At 43.9% G+C, this 24,067-nt stretch overlaps 1 protein-coding gene across 1 annotated transcript; it reads left to right on the top strand.

Annotated features, from left to right (window-relative positions):
• Positions 1 to 39: 39 nt before the first annotated feature.
• LOC125286322 (bromodomain and WD repeat-containing protein 3-like) lies at positions 40 to 24,067 on the top strand. The gene is given in 41 exon segments (XM_048231321.1): positions 40 to 473; positions 598 to 656; positions 761 to 790; positions 978 to 1,037; positions 1,877 to 2,027; positions 5,290 to 5,385; positions 5,616 to 5,776; positions 6,157 to 6,378; positions 6,785 to 6,885; positions 7,022 to 7,092; positions 7,621 to 7,721; positions 7,835 to 7,875; positions 7,991 to 8,095; positions 8,527 to 8,680; positions 8,850 to 8,984; positions 9,107 to 9,235; positions 9,400 to 9,625; positions 10,745 to 10,885; positions 11,190 to 11,370; positions 14,442 to 14,535; positions 14,718 to 14,885; positions 15,083 to 15,162; positions 15,361 to 15,568; positions 15,819 to 15,917; positions 16,149 to 16,256; positions 16,382 to 16,506; positions 16,691 to 16,773; positions 16,858 to 16,969; positions 17,132 to 17,193; positions 18,097 to 18,252; positions 18,729 to 18,849; positions 18,995 to 19,120; positions 19,428 to 19,500; positions 19,629 to 19,673; positions 20,013 to 20,156; positions 20,397 to 20,549; positions 20,703 to 20,803; positions 20,805 to 20,852; positions 20,953 to 21,035; positions 21,154 to 21,309; positions 21,560 to 24,067. Coding segments are annotated over 41 exon segments (5,268 nt in total). The 5' UTR covers positions 40 to 439; the 3' UTR covers positions 22,285 to 24,067.

Raw genomic sequence — 24,067 nt, 5'->3', positions numbered from 1 at the left:
CTCAGAGAAGTACAAACTAACCTAAGCATAATACTGAAAAGGAACTCTATAACCTACTCTAAGCAGTGTTACTCTCCCAGACCTCAATACATCATGACATTGTTGATCAGACTCAAGAGACTTGTAATATGTTAAAGTCTTGGTTCGTGGCACACGGTTGTTCCCTATCCCGCAGTAGAGGTGTTCACCTGGTTGACCTCACCGTTTTGCAGCTTTATCTTATTCCCTGGCGGTTTAGCGTGGTAGGCCCACTGCAGACCATGAATCCTCGACGGTCGAGGGAGGGCGCTAACAAATAAAGGCACTCAGCGCAGCTTGCGCGAGGCTCCGAGGAAAGGGCCGAACGCTGGGAACAATTAAAGAGATTCAATTGAATTCAACAATTTAGGAGATTACAACTAACTACCAGTAAACCTAAATCCAGTGTAATGACATAACCATGGCAGCCGAACATTGTTCGCAACTTGAAGCCGGTGGGTGTTGTGCTTGTGTATTTCACTTGGACGTTAACATAATACTTTCAGCAGTTAGCTACAGGGGCTAAGCTAAGCTAATGCTAGAACTGAATGGCTTGATAATGCGTCCTTCTGTTTTCAGAATTGTATTACCTGATTGCCAGATTTCTTCAGTCGGGACCGTGCAAAAAATCTGCAAGGGTACGTTAAGTGTTTTAAACGCGGTGTGTCAACGCAGCCTTTAGCATAAACGAAGTGTGGTTTAACTGTTTATAGATAGCTAACCCGCTGTGTGTGTATTTCAGATCCTGGTGGAGGAACTGGAAGAGTATGAGGTAAGCCGCGCTCCTCTTGCTACATTAGCTAGCTTTATTCTCGCGTTTCATGTGCGCGATATCTGCCGCTTTTCGGCTTTATTGATGTGTAATATCTAAGCGACAACTATTAAGTTGTATTAAGAGGGAATATACATGGTATGAGAACTCGACTCTTGCGTTTACCACGCGGCGCTTTTCTCTCCAGTTGATCCCGAAACGGTGGAGTTGGGATGGGAAACAATATAAGCGAAACTTCGATGACTGGGTGAGTATAATAACTTTATCGCATCATTGACTGTCAAATTCTTACTGTAACTTTTGTTATGAATCGTACGTTTTTTTTTTTGTGGTAGGATATTTAGTTTTGAAGCGTATGTCTCTTACTCTGTGTTAACGTCAGGAATGATGAACAAGGTATAGTTTACGAAAGGTTCATAGTAAAGCGATATCTTTATAATTAAAAATGTTTTGTTTTATTTTTTCCCTTATTGTGTGCGGGCTGAAGAGGAGGGGTTAAACGAGGGCAAACAGAACAAGGCGGGACTGGTGATCCTAGGCGTCACTCAAAGTTCCCCATCCAATCAAATACCAGTTACTATTTGAGTAAGCCCAGGATAAGGCGAAATTTGACTCTGATTGGTCGTTGGGCCTTAGTCTAGTGTGTGTGTGGTGTGTGTGTGTGTGTGTGTACGTACGTGTGTGGGGGAGAAGGGAGACAGAAGGGGGTGGCAGAGAGAACAACACGAAATTAATTGTAATATCTCATGCAAGTTTTGTAGGCTTGGCTACTACAGCTACCTTCATATTTTAAGATGCTTAATCAGAGAAAATTAAGTTTTGAGATGGGCCTTCTAACTAAGTACTCAACATGTTTGTACTTTTGCATTTCATAATTGCTCTTTTGTATTTCAAAATACTAAGTTAGTATCTTAACATTTCGATTTAATATTTCAGAATTAGTTGGTGGAGGTTTTTTAGTAGTAGTAGTAGTAGTACTTTATGTGGCAGACATGGGCTGCTATACTTTTTAATGGTGTCAACCACATTGCTGTTCTCTCGTATCTATCAACTGTTGAGGGTTTTTTCCCCCCTGTATGTTTACAGGTGGCACTGAACCAGCATATCCCTGCAGATTACCTGCTGCGTGTGTGTAAACAGGTGGGACCACTGATAGACCAGCATGTTCCACCAAGTGTTCCTGGGGTCTGTACCTTACTGGGCACTGGAAAACAGTCTCTTCTCCGCACGGCAAAGGGTATGGAGTTGACACGCGCGCACACACACACACACTAGGGTTGTGTCGATGAATGATATCATCGTCCATCGTGATTGTTGACAGACATTATGATGGGAAGCAACCATCGTGATGTCACGCCCCCACATGCCAGTCACTAATTCCTGCTGTAACAGGCTAACACATAAAAAAAAATGAAATTGAGCCTACTTTAAAGGCTGTCAGCCAAACAGTTATCACATTAGTCTACTGTCTTGTAAAATAAAATACTTATTAGTCTACCATCTTATTCAAATAATTCCTGACTGTGACGTGAATTGTGACTGACGTGTCATTGTCTTTTTGTAGCCTACATGTCTTGCAGGCCTATAGCTTACATTGGACGTAAAATATGTAACCTAATGTTTTAGCAGAAAATAGTCCTATTGAATTATTATTGTTAGGCTACGACTAGGACATTCTAGCACTCAAATATTTTTGCGAGGCTACAGCGAGCGCCAAATGCGTCCTTTTCCTCTGTGTTAAAATAAACAATTTCTTTCGATAGGATCAGAAGGTAGCCTATCCATCTTTCACTGTAAGGCTTATATTTCATGCATTTAGCAAAAGTCCCAGACGGCAGCGGAGTGGTAATCGGGATTCGTTATTTGTAAAAGTTTTTTTTACTTCGCCCTCCTATTATATATATTATATTATATTATAATTGCCTGAACTGCGCGATCGCAGCCCTTTACTTTCACTTCCTGCCGTCTTCATAGTCACCACAGACGTAGCCTGATAACGTGGGATGCTGCATAGCGTACTACTGAAGATTTTTTTTTTTAAGTGTGCTCAGGTGTTTTTGAAAGCTAGTAATCAACTATTTGTTGTCAGCAACCTGTTTCTACCGGAATCTTTCAGATGTAAAAAAACTGCCTTTAGGCAGTGTCTCAGAATCTCTGTCCACCTCTTATGTTCCAGTCACAAGAACTTGTTCCACACTTATCACCTCTGAAATATGAGACATCTTTATTTTCCGTCTCATAGATATATGTTACAAACAGCAATGTGGTCAGAGAATGGATTTTTGCTTGTATTTGCTTGGCCTCTAGGTAGTGTTGATCTTTGGATGCATCAGCATATTCTGAATATTTCAAATGGTACCACTACACCAGAGTGGCTTCTGGAAAAGGCACTGGCCTTTTCATTTGGCACGTTAATTGCTTTGTACAGTATAGTTTTATATACATTGTCACACTTCAGGTACTGGCACAACTGCCAGCTTTGTTGCTAACACTTTTCCATGGTGTTTTACTTATCCTGGTAGAACTGACTCTCGATCTGGGGTGACAAGGCTCAAGAATGATCTGCTCTTGTGATGCAGTCGTTCACTGGGCTCCATCTAAAAACCTCAGGCATTAGAAGCAGTTATATTAGGACGAAGGCTGTGGCAGCTAGCTTTGCGGCTACCTTATGTGTTAGCACTGTAAATGGCACTGCACAGTTCTCCTTTTCTAAGCACACTTGTACTGCCCAAAATAAATGATTTGAGCCAATTCATATAAATATAAAGTCAGTGTGAAAGTGGTCTCGCCTGGAGTAATGACCGAAAATGTGAAACATTTGCTTGCTGTCACACAGCTGCATACTTGTGTTTGTTTCACCACACTGAATAGACAGTTGTTGAAAATCAAATTTAAACACTGATTGATTGTATTTATCAATCAATCAATCTAATGTTTATTTGTCACATACATTATACAGGTAGCCTATAAATGCAGTGAAATGCTTGTTCCACTGACTCCAAGACTGTGTGTGTGTGTGTGTGTGTGTGTGTGTGTGTGTATATATATATATATATATATATATATATATATATATATATATATATATATATATATATATAAATAAATAAATAAAAAGGAGAAGAATAAAGAAAGAACGTGCAAAGTGTTTAGGCTATGCTGGAGCTCCTGCTACAATCCTCATTTAGATTCCTGATAGCCTGGGTGTAAAAACCTTTCCGCATTCTCTCCGTGTTGGACTTCAGGCAGCGGTAACGTTTCCCAGACCGTAGGATAGAGAAGAGACAGTTGTTGGAGTGACTGGGATCCCTGATAATTTTTCTTGTTCTCGACTGACATCTCCTTATGTAAATTTCCTGTAGGTTGGGTAGGGCACTTCTGGTGGTACGTTCAGCTTGTAACCCATACATGAACACAAGATGTTGGTTTCTCTACATGGATTAAGCCGAATCCTAGACTCGACTCTTGATTTTTGCTGGAGATCTTCATCAAAGGTCTGTTTTTAGTTCATGTTTAGGCTCGTGTCCATGGTTCAACTTAACCCAACTCCGCCAGATGGATTGCTTTGCATTTTCTCGGCTTATCCATCTGGGAACTTTCCGTTGGAGAACTTCTGGGAAGGGACAAAAATACTGGTTAGCTGATTGGATAAACCATCTGTCTATCACCACCTATGTTGGTGATAGACAGGCCAAATCAACCAATCAGATCAACGAAGCGTATGACTTACTAACAGAGTGTCGACGCCTCAAAACCAACGCTGATTGGCTGTTCGTTTGGCGAACGGCTCCAAATTTTCTCCATCGCAAGAAGCCAGACTGATCTGCAAGTGGAAAAATGGAGGTTATGAGATCAGGATGGTCTCACAAGGCTGGTTATAACTAGGAAGAATGTTAGCCCTAGTACTGTATAGTGCCAACCGCCTCTTCGCACTTCCATTGCACTATGTAACATTGTGGTTTCACTTGTGCATACTTGTGTTTTCACCACACTGTATGGATAGTCATTTTAACATTGGTCTACAATGATTTTGTTTCTAACACCAGATGCATAGGTTTGTGTCAATGACGTTGCCAGGTAGAACATTACAGCCCTTGTCCTTTAATAGTGCCAACTCACTCTTAGTGTTTGCATTTCTTCTATACTGTATTACAGAATGCTACCACTGTCTGTGAATAGTTTAAGCATTCCTCTTTGTAGGTTCTTTCTGGAATGTACTTTCCTCCCCACAAATCTCACCCTAAAAAAAGGAGGGTGCAGAGGTGTGAAATGCACAAGCTATTAGTTCCTGTTTCAGTCGTCTAGCAAAACATCAAAATGCCTCTGGGTGTTAGACATGTGAATTGTAATGTGTCACAGTTATGGTCCACAGTTCTCGCTATTAATCGGGTAATGTATGCATGCATTCATTTATTTATCTTCCTCTCTCTCTTTCTCTCTCTTTCCCTCCCTCCCTCCCTCTCTCACTCTTCCTCTCTGTGTGCATCTGTCTGACACAGGTTGTAACACAGTATGGAGCAGTTCCACAGTGGCAGCGCTACACAGGGGACGCCCACCAGAACCTCCAGTCAGTGTGGAGGTGCCACCCAACTTCGGTATGCTTTTCCCATGGTGCAGCGGTGTCCATAGTAATGAAACCAGCTTCCTGTGCTCAGTGCTGTTTAGGGATTATGATCAGATTTCTCTTGCATCCAGACGCAATACCTTGAATACATGACAGAACAAGAGAGAACTAGAGCAGAGATCATATATCGGCTTTAGCTCAGCTGCCCTGTGAAAGTCGCTCATGGGGTTCAATGGCACTGATTGCTCTCTCTTTCCCCAGCATCTATCATGGGTGCTCGACAGACTGCAGGCGTCGCTCGTTTTGGGCACGCCCTCCCTTCCTCCACTTATCAGCACATGAAGATGCACAGGCGAATCCTGGGGCACCTCTCCTCGGTTTACTGTGTGGCGTTTGATCGCACGGGACGACGCATCTTCACAGTAAGGAGCTCTTATACATCAGTCACAGTGTGTGTGTGTGTGTGTGTGTGTGTGTGTGTGTGTGGGTGGGGGTGTGATGCTTAAAAGATTGTGAAGCCTACCAAGCTGAACATTCAGATGATTTTGGTGATGCCTTGCTCAACATGTTTCTGGTATGAGACACATATTTATTGTGTTCCACAACAGTTGTTGTGGCTGCTGGAGTTATTTGAGGTGTTGATGTATTTAATGTTGTTGTCAAAAATGTAAAACTTTCAGTGAAAATAGTTGATATTAATCCCTGAAGTCTGCTCCTCCTTGCTCCTTGAATGATTAGGAAAATGCATGTGTATGGTGTGGGTTAGAGTAGACTAATATGAGCTGCTTCCTGCTGCATCCAGGGTTCCGACGACTGCCTAGTGAAGATATGGGGGACAGACGACGGCCGTCTCCTAGCAACTCTCCGTGGTCATGCGGCAGAAATTTCGGACATGACTGTCAACTATGAGAACACGCTCATCGCCTCGGCCAGCTGCGACAAAGTGATCCGCGTGTGGTGCCTGAGGACGTGCGCACCCATCACTGTCCTCCAGGGCCATGCCGCCTCCATCACATCCATACAGGTCTCCGTCGCCTCCTGGCTGGACAGCCTCAAACTGTTATAGAACTAATGCTATGTGCTCGATTTTAACTTTAAATTTCCATATATGGACTAAGCCTAGTCCTAGACTTAATCCACATACAGGTTTTTTTAGTGGAGTTTTTCATCTTAAATTTGTGTTTAGTCTGGCACTAGGCTTAATCCATGTATGGGAAACTGGCCTTAAAAGGGTTTGCCAGGACTTAAAGTTCTCAGACACTTTACTAGAATTCAGGCATAGGTCTGAGTGTGAGGTGTCAAGAATCTTAAATGTATAGGCCCAGACAGACGTACACATCAAGCTGTATACATTAAGACATGCACAGAGCATGATGCACCTTTTTTTTCACACTCATCAGCATATCTGTGTCCCTCTCTACCATATTCAGTTCTCTCCAGGTACCACAGGCTCTGCTCGGGTGCTGGCCTCCACAGGGGCAGACGGCATGGTGTGCTTCTGGCAGTGGAACGCCCTCACCATGAAGTTCAAGTGAGTGGGATTGGGCATACAGTTTTAATTCCTCTGCACCCACTGTGTGTGTGTGTGTGTGAGTTGTGTGTTTGTGTGTGTGGAAGCTTGAGATTGTACAATTAATGTCATCACTGTTGATGTGTGTCTTGTGTAGTGACCGTCCAGTGAAGTTTGTTGAGCGTTCACGCCCAGGTGTTCAGATCTCCTGCTGTTCCTTCAGTTGTGGTAAGTATGACTGGGTTGGCCTACTTCACCTTAGACACACACGCACACACTTATTTACTTGCCATTCAGAAGAGAAGGTCTGTGGAAATTATGGCTTGCTACAAGAAAAAAGCAGCTGATTGTTTAAAGCAATAAGGCCAAACCTTTGGTTGCCCATTCTGGGTGGTACAGAGCTTGCTTTCCTTCATAATTTGCTATATGGATTTGCCTTAAACATAAATGTTATAGAAAATAAATGTACATGGGAATAATTGTGTGTAAGACGTTTTGCTTCAATACAGTCAATTATACATGGATGACATGCCCAGCTTGTTATGAACTTAGGAATGCTTATGGGATAGATGACGATTGCTAGTGATCAGGCATTTCTTGGTCACGCCATGTTGCCACAGTCAGCATTTCCCCATAGTTTTATTGCTAGTACATCTAGTGCTAGTATTTCATTTCAGTGCCCATACATGTTTGCAGTGTTTAGGGACCTGATTTCTTGACTTCATCTTCACCGTCTTTCCTCATTTCCATTGACAGGTGGGATGTTCCTGACCACAGGAAGCACAGACCATGTGATCAGAGTGTACTACTTGGGCGCGGAAACACCCATGAAGCTTTCGGAGCTGGACGCTCACATGGTGAGATGGCACAGCCAGTGAAAGTTGGAGATAATTAAGAATGTGATTGAAATGGTATCTATGAAGGAAGGTGTTCTCTGTGATCATTCAACTCCCTCTATTTTGTTTTTCAGGATAAAGTGTTGGCCGTGCAGTTCTGCAACAACAGTGATGGGTACGTTCAGAATCTGTCAGACTCCGCAAATCCCTGGGGCTTCCCCCATTGCCCCAGTAGTGAGTAGGAGCAAGTGACCTCCCTCTGATTCTCCTCTTGTGTGTGTCTATGCCAGTCTTAGGTTTGTGAGTGGCAGTCGTGATGGCACGGCGCGGATCTGGCACTTCCAGCAGCAGGAGTGGAAGAGCGTCTGTCTGGACATGAGCGCCCGTCTGCCTGGGTGAGGGACTGTCCCGTCACTAGAGGGCAACACCGAGCCTGTTTTTTATTTTATTTTTTATTTGTGCAATTATGTATTTTGTTGCTCATACATGCACATGAGATTAACCTTTGGGCAGACTTTTAAGAGTGAATGGCCAGACCATTTTGGCTAGGTAGACCTGTTGCACTGGGTCAATCTGGCTAGATTAAAATGAAAATATCTGGGTTAAGCCTGATGAGGTTAAACAGAAGAGTCAAGCGAAGAATAAATATGAGGGAGCACATTTGGATTATGATTGAGCAAGCAAGAAGCAGATGCCAAAATAATAGGCTAATGTGTTCTGATTTACGGATGTGGAAGAGGGGGGTAAAAAATAGCTCATAAATAGAAACGGTCAACCAAGTGCCTAAATCCTGAGGCTTTTGTCATTGCGTGCGTGTCTTAAACAGAAGTGCCATGGTGTCAGGAGAGGACAAGTCCACCAAACTGGTCGTTACGATGGTTGCGTGGGACCGCAGTGACCGCATGGTCATCACTGCTGTTTCTAACTGTCTGCTGAAAGTGTGGAGCTCTACCAGTGGCCAACTGCTTCATGTGTTATCAGTAAGTGGATGAGGAAGTGTTTGGATGAGGAGTGGTGGGGACTGTTTTTCAGTGTAAATTTCCTTTTTAAATGAAAGGGTCTTCACCAGGAGGTGGTTCCGTGTGGATTCATTTGCTGTGAAGTTGGGTCTGACTGGCTTGTTTAATAGTTTGTGTTATTATTGTGCAGGGTCATGATGACGAAGTTTTTGTGCTGGAAGCCCACCCGTTTGATTGGAGGATCATGCTCTCTGCCGGGCATGATGGGAACATTTACGTCTGGGACCTCAGCAGGGGAACTAAGATCCGAAACTTCTTTAACATGGTACAGTGGTTGAGTTTTTACTGGTGCATTGTGTGGGGGGGGGGGGGGGGCAGGCAATGTGCTGGATGAACATAGTGTACAGTACAGTAACTTTCCTCCCTCTCTCACTATTGTTCTTACAGATTGAGGGACAAGGCCACGGTGCCGTCTTTGACTGCAAGTTCTCGGCTGATGGTCAACACTTTGCCTGCACAGACTCTCACGGCCACCTTCTCATATTTGGTTTTGGATGCAGTAGGCTTTACGAGAAGGTAAAAACGCTTTTGTATTGCTGATAAGCATAGGAATAAGATGCTTGACATGCTCTGTTCAGAGCAAATGTTCAAACATACAAAATATTTTTACACTACTGAGTTACACTTGGTACCTTGAAAGTAGCTTGATCATGGACGTCATCTGTCTCCCTTCCCATCAGATTCCTGACCAGATGTTTTATCACACGGATTTCCGCCCACTGATTCGGGACGCCAATAACTACGTGTTGGACGAGCAGACCCAGCAGGCCCCCCACCTCATGCCCCCACCCTTCCTAGTGGATGTGGACGGAAACCCTCACCCGCCCATCTTCCAGCGACTGGTCCCGGGCAGAGAGAACTGCAAAGACGAGCAGCTTGTCCCCCAGCTGGGCTACTTGGCCAATGGTAAACTAGTTTCTTAGCTACATGGCCAATGGTAAACCAGTTTCTTAGCTACGTGGCCAATGGTAAACTAGTTTCTTAGCTACATGGCCAATGGTAAACCAGTTTCTTAGCTACATGGCCAATGGTAAACCAGCTTCTTAGCTACATGGCCAATGGTAAACCAGCTTCTTAGCTGCATAGCCAATGGTAAAACCAGCCTCTCAGTAGGAGCTGCAGGATGTCTGCAGATATTTGTGGTTGTGTAGCTGGTGCCCCATATTTCGGTGGAATGATGTGCTATAAAGAGCAGCTTCAGCATGTAGGTTTACCAGCTTTCATCAGCCTGTATGAAGTTGTTGGGTGTTGCACCACATCCAGTGAGTTTGAACATCCCGAAGCACAAGGTCTCATCCTGGAGCGATCAAGGTTCTGCAGAGTTCAATTTATGCAAAATAATCTGCTGAATTGTGTCAGCACTGCACAAGTCAAAAGAAGGTCAAAAATGGGAAAGGTTGGGGAGAGGTGTCCTGTGTGTGAACATCTAGCCAAATAAGCTACTGAGGGAGTAGAGTAATGTTATCTGATGTGTATGATGTAATGTACTGACAACAGTTTGAGGATTTGAACAGGTTCCCACCTTCATAATGGATAGTGAAGTACTCTTGCTTTGATGTAACCATTATGTTTCAATTTCAGTTAACATTCATCATTGACATTCATCTATAAATTTCTCATAAAATATTCGATTTTCTTTTATTATTATAAAACTAATTCCCTTTTAGAAATGGCCATTTGCAGTTGAATAGCATCGAGTGGCAAATTGCTGAACACAGGCTCTGACTGCCAGTGTGGGCTGGGTTGCCCTGTATGCAGAGTTGGCTGAATGGCTCACTGTAAGCTGTGTGTTGCATAGTTTGATGTGAGCACAATAAGTCTTCACACAAACATCACAAGGGCCCACAAGGAAAAAAAGGCACATCACTAACATTAAAGTTACACCAACAGTTTGTGCAACATAGATGTTCTTTGCAAAACAAAACCAGGTCTGTTTAGACCCTTAAGGTGTATCTGCCTGATACAAATCCTACATATGATGTTGTTGTTGTTGTTGTGAAGTAACGCCTGTGTGGCTTTGCGCAGGTGACGGGGAGGTGGTTGAGCAGGTGATTGGCCAGCAGACATCGGAGGAGGAGGAGCAGGAGGAGAGCCCGCTGGACGACCTCATCAGACAGCTGCAGCAGCAGCAGGACCAGAGAATCGACCCAGCAGATCAGCAAGCAGGTGAGGGAGACACTACTGCTCTTTATGGCACATCAGGCATATTCCATCCATGCCATTTCCACAGTAACTGGGCAACTAATTTGATCGTTACAAAAAGCTAGTTTTGCTATTTTGCTATTTAAAAGGTTTTTGTCTGTATCTGTGTAGATATTGCGAAGTTAATACATAACAATGGCTCTGGCTGATCAGTCCTTGTGCACAAAAGAATAGACTTCCTCCGGTCATTTCACCGAACATGACATGAACTGACCAGAACTGAACTAGGCACTCAGATGCACCTTCTCCACTGAATGTGATCTTGCAGGTGCTGAGGGTGAAGGGGCTCTCCTTTCTCCGCCCAACGTGGGCCTCCGGCGGAGTGGCCAGGTGGAAGGGGTGCGGCAGATGCACCACAATGCCCCCCGCAGCCAGATGGCCACCGAGCGAGACCTGCTGGCCTGGAGCCGGAGGGTGGTGGTCAACGAGGTCCCAGCCAGCATGTTGAGGTACAGGGGGATTTAGAGGGGACATGGGACACCCAGTCTGGCTGGTTTTGGCCATGGCCTGTGTTGCTGTAGGTTTTTATTAAGTCTAATGCTGGCCTTACATGGTACAATTTTCGTGCAATTTCACAGCTGACGACTAAAAAAGTCTGACAGAAATCATGAGAGTTGTACAGGAGTTGTGGCGCACTCCCGTCAGCTAGATCGTTTAGTGTAAGGTGCCCATCTGTAGTGTTAATTTCGTCAGACGAGACGAGAGGAAATATGTTCGTCAACAACCTTTTTTTTTCATGACTAAGACGAGACAATGACGAGACGGCAGTAATGTCCTGAAACACTAAGACTATCTTAAGATGCATTATTGTTGACGAAAAAAGACGAGACTAAAATGTTTTGCATGAAATAAAAACTAAGATAAAATCTCTCTTCATTTTCGTCTACAAAATGAGAAGACAGAATACCTAGCTGTTATGTTTTCAAAATATTCCGAATGAGTTCATACGCAGCTTTCCTGTAGGCTAGTCTACTTGCTGTTGCTGCAACCCTGTGGCTGCAACACGAAACTACATGGAACAAGAACACTGGAGATTTCTGCCAGAGTTAGTAAGATAACTACCTAAGCTTTATGCCACAATGCTACATACCCAGAAGTTGAAGCTTCTCTCATACAAATAAACATCCCCCAGAATGTCCATACGAAAATGTTCATGTAATGTCAACTATTTAACTAGTTAGACTGATGATGCAAAGTTTGCTAGCAAGTAAGCTAGTATGGAAAGTTCGCTAGCAAGTTAGCTATGGCTAAGATGGAGAGTCTGTTTGGGGAATGTGTTGTGTTTGGGCGCATATCGCCATCTAGAGGCGGAGGCGGAGTAAAACATTAATACTTTGGCCTACGACAGTGTTTCTCAAACTTTTTTAGTTTTAGGACCACTTAACTAACCCTAGCTAAAAAAAAAAAAGATTAGACCTACTTCAACAATAGCCTAGTCTACACAATAGGCTTACTCACTGAACCACCTTGCTTATTGTCTTTGCACTTTGCTTATTGTGTGGATTCATACTGTATGATTTAAACTGGCATATCTTACATAGACAGTGTTGCAGAACTGTTTTTACATACAAGTTGGTTCAATATTGCAAACAACTCATCTATATTATATTTTACCACGTCTGCTCGCGGACCACTTGGGATAGCTTGCGGACCACCAGTGATCCCCGGACCACACTTTGAGAAACACTGGTCTACGAATATGACAGTGGTCCAGTCAAATCTTTTACTGTCTGTGGTCAAATCCCAGCCGAGCTATAACTGTAGCTCGACTTACCTGTGCATGTAAACATACTGACTGACAAAAAATCAGAATGAGTAATTATAACAGACGATTAGCCCTGTGGACACACAATATTGTTGGAAAATTGAGATGTGTGAAGCACTATTTGACTCAAATGGTAATCAGAAATAATTTGTTATAAAAAAAGAGACTAAAATATGCTGACTAAAACTGACTAAGACTAAGATGCCTTTAGTTTTCTTTTGACTAAAACTAGACTAAAATGATGAGACTTTTAGTCGACTAAAACTTGATTAACAAAAATGATATTTGAATGACTAAATATGACAGACTAAAAAGGACATTTCGTCAACAACAACAGCTGTTTTGAGTCAAGGCTATATGCTTAGCCTATTGAATAACTTGATGATAAAGAAAACAAACGATGATATGCATCATATAAAATTTGCAACGGTGTGACTCAAAAACAGTCTCTGGTGGCCTATAAGTGACACTGTCTGCCACTCGTTGCTTGTCGCTGGTTATGCTTTGCATGTGTGGCATTCTGAGACGTTCTTTAATTCGGGACCATCATCGCTCGTTTCAATTTAGGACCTTGCAGTTGGAACTGTTGTTTGCTTATTCAAAGTCTAAAGACAAGTAGCCTGGGCTATTCATATAGCATCACACTCTGTCTGCCACTCGTTGCTTGTCGCTGGTTATGCTTTGTGTGGCATTCTTAGACGTTGTTTAATTCCGGACCATTATCACTCGTTTCAATTTAGGACCTTGCAGTTGGAATTGTCGTTTGCTTATTCAAAGTCTAAAGACAGTCCAAAGTAGCCTGGGCTATTCATATAAGTGACATCACACTCTGTCTGCCACTCGTTGCTTGTTGCTGGTTATGCTTTGCATGTGTGGCATTCTGAGACATTCTTTAATTCGGGACCATTATCGCTCGTTTCAATTTAGGACCTTGCAGTTGGAATTGTCGTTTGCTTATTTAAAGTTTAAAGACAGTCCAAAGTAGCCTGGGCTATTCAAAGTGTCGGTTTATTGCACATCATTTTTTACGTCATTTTGAAGAGCCACTGCATACCTGTGTGTTTTGGCGTGTTGTTGCAAAATCCGAGTTCACTTTATTGTTGAGATCAGACATGTTAAGTTTTTACCTGTGTAACCTACAGTGATCCAGCTCTGCCAAAGCCCTGCTTCTATCCTCACTGGTAGCTTACAGTACAGTGGTGTGTGGGAGGGGGAGTGGCTAGCGCCGAAAGCCAATGTACTTCTTTTACCGATATATTTAACGATATCTTTTGCATATCTTATTCAAACAATGTCAAATTTGCCACTGCACTTACTCATGCCCATAGCAAGACACCTGCCAAGTTTGACAAACGTTCAGCGAGATATGCGTGCCACAGACACACACACACACACACACAGACGCTTCATGCTTTTTAGATAGATGTAAGTAAGTACATTTGTTATAGCCTTACGTAATTTTTTTTTTTTTATTTATTTATTTTTTTTAAAAAGTAAAACAAGTAATATTGATATAAAAAAAACAATGCAGCTAGGACTATGAGGATCATCTGGTTACTATGCACTTGCTACACAAAATGGATGCTTATGGGTCCAGAGTTGCATGATGCAAAGATCAAGCAATAGTAAAGCATCAGGGATCTGTCAAGTTATGTGGAGGACAAAAGGGCTCTCACTAACACCACCGTTGAATAATCATGTTTCATGCATCCCCATGTATGCGGTTGGCTGATGTCTGTGTGTGGTGTGTTTCAGAGTTATGGAGGAGAGTCGGCAGGCCAAAGGAGAGTCCGAGCGCTCGTTATACAACACGGAGAAGAGGAGGAAACCTGTGCAAAGTGCCACACGAGTGAGTCAAACACTTTATGACTCTAATCAACTGAGCTAGACAAGGAGGTCTGTTCCAACAGCCCAGTTGACGCTGACCTGCTCTTGTCCTGTGTGCGTGTGTTTGCATGTTTGTGTGTGTTTGTGCCCGTGTGTTTGCGTGTGTGTGTGTGTGTGTGTGTGTGTGTGTGCGCCCCGTCCCAGGCTGAGCCGGAGTTCATGTCGTTGCGCTCCATGCGGCGAACGCAGCGCAAGAAGCAGCAGCAGCAGCGCCACTCCTACCACACCCGCTCGGCCCGCGAGCGCCGCGCTCTACGCCGCACCGCCAGCCTCAGGTCGCCGCACGGCTCCGACTCGGACAGCGAAGCAGAGGTAGGGCTACAGGGTGGGGCTAATCTAACCAACACTGCTGGGTGGGCTGAGTTAAGACACCCCTTGCAAAGGTTTTAAAAAGGTTGAACAGTCTTGAGAAATGCTCTTAGCAGAGGCAGAAGTAGTCCTAATTTTAATGAAGGTACTTCAGAAAGCTGTTCATTGTTTGTGGGTTAACGTGTGTGTGTGTGTTGAAGCAGCAGGAGGAGGAGCAGGCAGATGCCAGTGACGCCTCATCAGACGGAGAGGCTCAATGGCAGAGTGACAGCAGCTCCAGGTTTGTTGTTGGTTTCCAGTTGATAAACATGACCTCAGCCAAGCAGCATTGCCTCATTACCATCAATGATTGAACGGTGTGGCATCGTGGGATGGCTGATTTTATCTGGTGCTCCAGTGTCTGGTGTCGAGGACTGTAATAATTCAAGTTCAAATTACAATTTTCTTTTCTCTCCTCTTTCTCTGCATGTTTCTACAGTGACTCGTCAAGCGAGTACTCCGATTGGACTGCCGATGCAGGGATCAACCTTCAGCCTCCGAAGCGGTCCACCAGGCGTCCTGTCAGAGCCCCGGCCAGCAGCAGCTCTGAGAACGAGGGAGAGGCCCAGGGTGAGGGAGAAGAGGAGGAGGAGAAGAGGAAAAAGAAAGAGGCAGAAAAGAAGAAGAAACCAAAAGAACCTAAAAAGGTCTGACATTTCTACTCCTGTTTTCTAACCTAAATGAAATCACAACCATTGCAACATATAATGGACAAAATATATGCTCTCAACGTATGGTTTGGTACTATGAGAGATCTGACTCAATATTTTAGATCATGAAATAAGTTGCTTATGAAGGCCTCTTAGCTGTGTATCTAATGCTGTGCTTGATGGGCACTGTAAAAACTGCAAATTGTTGGTATGTGATGTTGAAACGTACGTGTGTGTGTGTGTTTAGCCCGGGTCGGGCAGTGCATCTGCTGAGTGGACCCCTCCATCGTGGATCACAGACACCACAGCCCGCCGACTGCCCTTCGTGCCTCAGATGGGGGATGAGGTATGGAGCTCGAACCTTAAGAGACAAATGGTCACATGTCAACGTCTGTGTGTCAGGGGTGTTGAGTTTTAATGCACAGAGTCAGTCGACAAGTTGAGCAGAATTGCATTCTGCATCTAGAACTCTAGAGCCAAATCATATGTAGAGATGAAGGAAAAATACAGTCTTAATCATTTTTGACTGTCAACAAGTAGCTGAAATCGTCTCAAACTCTCGTTCACCTGTCTATAGCTCATCTACTTCCGTCAAGGTCACGAAGCGTACGTACGTGCAGTGCGTAGGGCCAAAGCCTACAATATAAATCGTCTGAAACAGCCCTGGAATAAACTGGATCTCAGGGTAAGATGGCCACCTGGGGCTAACTGGCCTCCCCACCTTTGCTGTGTGTTTTATCTTCCTCACTACCATGCATTGTTTTCATGTATTAATGAGGTCTGCTCTTGATCTGTGTGTTCCTGTTGCAGGATCAAGAGTCGGTGAAGGTGATTGGCATAAAGTATGAGGTGGGCCCGCCCACCCTCTGCTGCCTCAAACTGGCCTTCCTAGACCCGCTCTCAGGGAAGATGACTAATGAGTCCTTCAGTTTAAAGTGAGAACACACACACGAGTTTGTTGCTTTTTGAAGCATTTTTTTTTTATAAAATTGTATTGGTATTATTTTCTAATTTATATTCAGCAAAAAACTGTGCTGGTGGTGTTTGTAAGGTGTTTGCGTGCCTTCTCGGTGGTTAGACCAGTGCTTTAAATCAGAGCCCTTCGTTCTTGTCCTGCAGGTATCATGACATGCCTGATGTCATCGACTTTTTGGTGCTGCAGCAGTTTTACAACGAGGCAAAAGAACGCAACTGGCAACCTGGTGAGTCAGTTTGCCATAAATTCTGAGCCTGTTGCTCATCCCATGTTCTTCACAGCCATTAATGTGGTTTCTCTGTGTGACTAGATTCGAGATTCAGGAGCATAATCGATGACGCATGGTGGTTTGGATCAGTGGAAAGCCAGCAGCCGCTCGAACCAGAATATCCAGATAGCCTGTTCCAGTGTTACGATATTAGGTATGCGTGTGGTGTATTGAGTGTGCTGAATGTGACTTTTGTCCTGTTTTCGTTTCCAGAAAGGATTGAAGGGGAATCAGTCATTACAGTATAATGTCTGTGGTGCGTTAGGACTTGCCACAAAATAAAGTGTGAAATGCTAATATAGAATGTGTTTAATAGGTGGGACAATGGAGAGACAGAGAAAATGAGTCCATGGGATCTGGAGCCGATACCTGAAGAAGGTAGTGCAGCAAAGTACAGCTTATTCAAATGGCGGCCCACATGTGGCCCACATGCAGCCCAGATGCAACCTCCCAGTGGCCCAGCCCGTGGTCCAGACAGAAACGCAAAGAAAAGCAGGAGAGAGAAAAAAAAAAAAAAACACATTTTGCGAGCCTTCAGAAATTCTTATATAAATATCTACAGCTTACAGACTATGAATGCAGCACTCCGCATAGCCTTACAACATTCAGTTACAGCTCTTATATTGTTTTTTTGTTTTGTTTTTTGTTTTATTTGGGTGTCTTCATGAATTCAGTTTGGCTTTAAAATTCATTCAAAAGCTTATCAACAGTAAGGGTGATTTGACATTCAACAAACACTTGTGTTTAATTACTTAAGGTCTCTAATTTGTAAATAAATTTGGAATCTGTCCTAATTCGTCTGCAACTGTTTTTTGACGTCAAGCTCTCTCCTCAGATGGAGTGCGCAGTGGGCGTTTTGAACACTCTGAATTAAACAAACAATAATTCCATCAACACAAATTGACCAGAGTGTGCTCATAGTGTGCAGTTTACGAACACACCCAAAGAGTCACATCTGACGCAGAAACATCAAGAAGTTTGATGCACTTTTTGATGTGCCTCTGTCCTATGTGACCAAATCCACAAGGGAAACTACAGTATGAATAGACATTGCTTGTTTTTCAATACGTTCATTTGTGTTGGTTTAAAGATTTTGTCATTACCTGCTGCTAAATGTCTAGCCCAGCTAAATTTCTTGGTTTGGAAATCTGGCCCAACCTAATTTGTAATTGAATAGCCCTATGTGTAGTGAGATCATGTTATGTGTTGATCATTCACCTTATGAGACGTTAATATTCAAAGCCTCATAAATGACCAATTGTTCTCTCTTTGCCCATCTAGCGGAGCTCCCAGAAGAGTTTGGAGATTGTGTCCAGGTGTCGGAGGCTGAGTTCCAGTCGCTCCTGTACAAACCCCAGGAGGGAGAGTGGGGGGCGCAGACGCGGGACGAGGATTGCGAGCGAGTGATCCAGGCCATCGATCAGCTGCTCTCTCTGGGTACGAGGCACACGCCTGCACCACGGGCCCAGTCACTGGGATTTGATACTGACGAGTGATCGATATTACTCTCCTTTTACTCACGCAAACATTGTGCAACGATTTGCCACTTTTTGAGATACTGTTATCAGGTAACTTGTTTTGGTATTATTTTCATATGACTATACCATATTCCGTCAAATATTTTGAAAGACAGATAAAACGAGGTGCTCCCACCAGCCATCCAAGATATTCACTTAGCAGGCAACATTGTTGACTATAGACCAAGACACCATTTTAGCATGTTAGCAAGCTTCTAGCAGTGCCAATAAGGCTCACGGTGGTGTTTGCAAGGTTTTGCACGCCTTTTAAGGCAGCTAGCTCACTAGTCTTGGAGCAAAACCCGTAAGTGTTGCTTTTTAAATATTTATAACACATTAAGAAATGTTTTAATATGTCTACTAGTCTTTAATATTCATTTGCTTGGATGCTCTCAGATGTGGCGAAGGAGTTTAAGAGTCCTGTGGATCTGAGGGATTATCCCCTCTACTGCTCTGTGGTGGCCTACCCCACTGACCTCAGCACTGTCCGACAGCGCCTTAGGAACCGCTTCTACAGGTAGCGCATCCTGGCTCCCAGTCAAATAACTCGTCTCTCCCTCTCCCTCCCCCTCCCCCTCCCTCCTTCCACTTACTACAGTTCCATAGTTAAGATCTTATAATTGTGGCCCCATTGGCATAAACCCGCCTTGTCGACCCTCTAGGAGAATTTCTGCTCTCATGTGGGAGGTACGTTACATCGAGCACAACGCCCGCATCTTCAACGAGCCACAGAGTCCCATCGTCTCTGCCGCCAAGATTGTTACTGATGTATTGCTGCGCTTCATCAGGTACAGCAAACCAGCAGATGCTTACTCACTATTCCTCACCTAGTTAAGCTTTATAATGGGGGCCCATTACAGACAAGTGCACAATTCTCATTCTTTTACCGTCTCTTAAGAGCTGTGTGCACTGCCAATGATGGACAAATGTAACGATAAAGTTATGAGCATCCACACTGAATAATCTTTGTAAGAAGATTTGTAAGAAAAATGTAGTTTGTTACCGTTATCGTAAGAGCTCTCATTGGCAATATGGAGGGGTCTTGAAGGTGTTATGACCATGAGAGACAATTGTGTATGTCCATCTCTCTTATAGCGATCAGAGCTGTGTGGACATAGTGGACCTTTACCACAGGATGAAGATGGAGCTGAGCAGTGTTGAAGAGGAGGTGAGGCCTTCTGGTCTGAAGATCAGCCATGTTTTCTGAGCAATAATGTGATTGGGTCATTTATGGTTTTGGTGCTGAACATCTCTCTCTTTCCCCCTCCCCCTCTCTCTCCTGTTTGTGTGTGTCAGAATGATGTTGACTCCGACACCCCAGGGACATCCACTGGTCAACAAGTGAGTATTGATGGTCATTTTGATACCACTGATGAACGACTCAGTCAGGACCCAGTCAGGCAGTGGTAGGAAAATTCAGGAACAGAATAAGACATGAGTTCTGATTCTGCTGATGCTGATACTCACAGCATTTCAGTTGTTAACATTTTAGGCTTTCATTTTCAAAGATGGGAGCCTGAACGTTGATGTAGGGTTTATTTTTGTCTTTGAAAAATGTATGAATAGCATATGGATCGACCCTCTCAAGCCTCTGGGGCTTAACATTAATTAACACGGCGCTTCCAAATTAGCCCTAATGTACGCATATTAAATATCCTCCTGTCCTTTATCCTCCATCAGCAGAGCGGGTCTGGGGCTCAGAAGCGAGGGGTCGTGTTGGACATCAGTGCGTGGAGGAACCAGTGTAAGGATCTCCTGCGCAGGATGATTGACAGCCCCGACTCCGAGCCGTTCCGACAGCCCGTTGACCTCTTTGAGTATCCAGTAAGTCCCCTTCCCCTTTTTTTGTGTTTCTCACCCTGGTGAGAATGCATGGTGTGCAGATGACCTATTGACCTGCAGGAGTTTTGAGAGCCTAGCATTGCCATGAGCTGCTTCTTCAAAGGCTTATGCTAACATGTCTGTTCACACAAAATATCGTAGGTGGTGCTACTGTGGCTATATCAGTTATAAGGAATTTTATTCAGTGGTTTAAATGTAACTTTCCCTTTCTGTGTTTTGCAGGATTATCGAGATATCATTGACACTCCAATGGATTTGGGAACTGTGTCAGAGACACTAGCTGTAGGGAATTACGAAAATCCCTCAGAGTTTGCCAAAGACATCCGTCTGATTTTCAGTAATTCCAAGGCATACACTCCAAACAAAAAGTCTAGGGTGAGTCCTTATTTAGAAGGAAAAAGTCTATTGTCACACTTTTTGTCTTTTTTTTTTTTTTTTTTTTTTTTTTTTTTAACTAATTCACCATTAGTTTCATTAGTGATTCCAGGTAAGAAGTGATCAGGCCTAATGTTTTCTGATAATTCACAGATTTTCAGTATGACTCTGAGTCTGTCCGCATTCTTCGAGAGGCAGATCATCGCCATAATCTCAGATTATAAATCTGCTGTACAAAACCAACGGAGAAATCGGGCAGAGAATGAACTACAGCAAGCGGTTACAGGACTCGCCACCAGTCAGGTAAGAAAACATCTTCAATGTTTGTTTTAAAAAGAATCCTTGTTGGCAAACTGCAGTTGATTAATTAATCTCCTTGTGTCATTTTGCTGTAATCCTTTAGCCCTAAAGGGAAAAACAAGTCTTCAGGGAAGAAACCAAAAACCCAGCAGAGATCCAGGAGCCGCACACGCAGAGTTTCACAAGGTATGAGCTCCGTCACCCAGTCCAGCCACTGTTTGTTTGTTTGTTTGTTTGTTTGTTTGTTTGTTTGTTTGTTTGTTTTACTTGCAAATCCATATGAAAGATGCAAATGTCTCTGCAGCCTCAGAATCCAATGACATTTCTGTGGATGAAGACGGCCAGCCCTCGAGTTCATCTTCCTCGTCGTCCTCTTCCTCCTCCTCCTCCTCCTCCTCCTCAGGGCAACCAGGGGCCAACAGATTAATGCGCAGCCGAGGGCTACCTGCCAAAAACTCTGGTATTGAAGCCTCTGCACATCTTTACTTGCCAAAAACCTCTGCATATCTTTACCTTCCAAAAACCTCTTAATGCATGCAGAACACGCACAAGGTTACATGTAATATTTAACAAGTTTATCAGCACAGTGCTGTAACCCTTTGTCATTACAGAAGTACACAAGTATGGTGTACAAACCGTTGCACTGGAAGTCTGCCTGTAATGTAGTGTAACTAGAGTGGACGTAATATTTGTTTGTGTTTGTTTTCCAGAACTTTGTAATGGGCCAACTGTCAACGGCAGCCGGCAGTTGCACAGGAGAGGCACTTTGCGCACGAAACAAATGCCTGTATCTGGCAGTTCATCTTCATCCTCCTCCTCATCATCGTCCTCCTCTTCCTCATCCTCATCCTCTTCTTCCTCGTCAGAGAGCGAAGAGAGCGACGTGGAGGTGGGGCAGTTTCCTGATGGTGGCGACCACGATTACAGTAAAGCGCCACGCCTTTCCCACAGAGACAAGGGCAAGGTAGCCGTCGTGGCAAAGAGAAAACTGACGGGCCACGAAACGATAGCACAGGCGAAAAGACTGCGGCTGGATGAGGAGGTTGAGCAGCCAGTGGAGGAGGAAGAGGAGGAGGAGGAGGAAGAAAAGGAGGTTGAGGAGGACTCTGAAGAGGAGCTAGAAGAGGAAGAAGAGGAGCAAGAGGATGATGAAGTCGAGAGGGAGGAGGAAGAGGAAGAGGAGGAGGAGGAGGAGCAGCAGAGTGGAGCAGCCTTGCCACGGACGGCTGCTGGCCAGAGGTCAAGCCAGCGAACAGGGAAGTCGGCCCGGGTCAACACGCGCAACCAGGGCCGACGGACTGTCCTGTACAACGACGAGTCCGAGGAGGAGGGGAACGCAGCGGACCCGCTCAACCTGGGCAGGTCGCGGTCGGGTCGGGTGCGACGCATGACTGAGAAAGCCCGGGTCAGCCACCTCATGGGCTGGTCACACTGACCCAACCCACCCACCCAGCCCTCCTCTCAGACTCACTAATACCAATACTGCAGGGATTTTGACTTTTATCATTTTTTATTATGTTTTAAAAGATTTTGTATAGTTTATTTTTTTATTGTTTTTTTTTTTTTTTTTTTTTTTTTTTTATTTTGATTTGTCTAGGAGTCTATGTTTACGGACAGTGGTGCTCTTTGTATCTCCATCTTTCAGTTTCTCCCCTCCCTTTCTCTGTTTCACACTCTTCATTAATACTTTCTCTTCTCCCCCCCATCATTTTCTCCTCTGCTCTGTTCATCTGTGTGTGTGTGTGTGTGTGTGTCTTACTTCCAAGGAAACCTCTTGGTAACAATCTTTCCAATAATCAGCCACCCCAGCCTTACTCTGCTCCAGGGCCTTAAAATTAGCTCCTCCACGTTACATCCCCTCTTCCTCCTCTCGTCGCCTCGCCTCTCACCGAGACACTGACCAGCTGTGGAAACCCCAACATGGTGCTGTTCCATTCACTCTCAGATCAAAAACCACAGTAGCTTTCACAGTACAGTTTGGAAGCCCCCCTTCTTCATGTGGAGATGGTGCTGCTTTCTTCTTCCCCCTCCACTGATCATTCTGTTGTCCCGATTTCTTTTTGAAAGACCCCCTCTTGCCCTCCTGTCGCCAGGGGCATGTGTGTTGCCTGAAACCGGGGATGGGTTGGTGATTGTGTAAAGAGCTGCAGTCTGCTGGTTTGCATCTGGTCTGATTTTGGAGTTGTGGGCTCATGGCTAGCACCGACCCATCTCTCTCTTTCTCTCTCTCCACTCCTCACACTGAAGACTGTTCTGAGACCACCACAAAATAATATTTATATTTTTATTACACTGTTTTATGATAGATGTCGCTTCCTAATAGTAGTAAACATTTTGCACATGGGTAAGAAAACATCAATGGCAGCTGATCGGTGGATGGCGTCGGATTCCATCGGCCAGCTTCGTGCTTCCTCATTGGTCGAGATTCATCTGGTCAGCTACAGGCCATCTGAAGAGCAAAAGACTATTATTACAGTGATCACCTATAGACTGTTTAGCTCTGAGCTTTACTTTCTGCTTCCAGCAATTTAAAGAACAATCATCTTTGGTGCCAACCTCTGAACTCTGGTGTGATTTTTGATCTGAATTGTAGCCTGATGGTAGTGTGCAGTGGATGAATTGGGTAGACATTTATATATATATATATACATATATATATATTTTATTTTTCCTTCTGTGGTCTTGATCAAGGCCTCACACAGGATGCACAAAACCTGCTCCTAAGAGAAGATGAAGAGTCACTCTGGTCTAGTGTTGTAGCAAGTGTCACTTAGAGCAGATAACAGGTTTTTTACTAATGTCATCTCTTTACACATGTCTTTTCATATGTCCCTTAAAATGCCCTACGCTCTCTAAGCTCCTGTCTCGATTGTTGTATGTTGCGAATGATTTCTTTACTCTCAACTTTTCATAATACCTCCTCTTCCTCCTCTGAAGGAAGGAGACTTGGGACTCCACCAAATGTCAACCCATCAACATGGTGCACAAATGTATGACCATCCAATCAGCATTAATGTGACTACAATTTGAGCCAATTCCTCATCTTGGTTTTCGGTCTCTCTTCAGGGACTCTTTTGTGTTAATGGACTGAGTGGTGGAAAAGCCACTGTTAATATGATGATGTTTTATAGATGTAATAAGCTCATGTGATCTGTCTTTTTTTTTTCTACGCATATTTTGGTTGTGTTTTTATTTTGATTAAAGTGTACAAGAATCAA

The sequence above is a fragment of the Alosa alosa genome, chromosome 2 (genome assembly GCF_017589495.1).
Source record: "Alosa alosa isolate M-15738 ecotype Scorff River chromosome 2, AALO_Geno_1.1, whole genome shotgun sequence".
NCBI lineage: Eukaryota > Metazoa > Chordata > Actinopteri > Clupeiformes > Clupeidae > Alosa > Alosa alosa.
The sequence above is the reverse complement of the archived record's forward strand: the minus strand, read 5'-3'. Positions and strand labels throughout refer to the sequence as shown.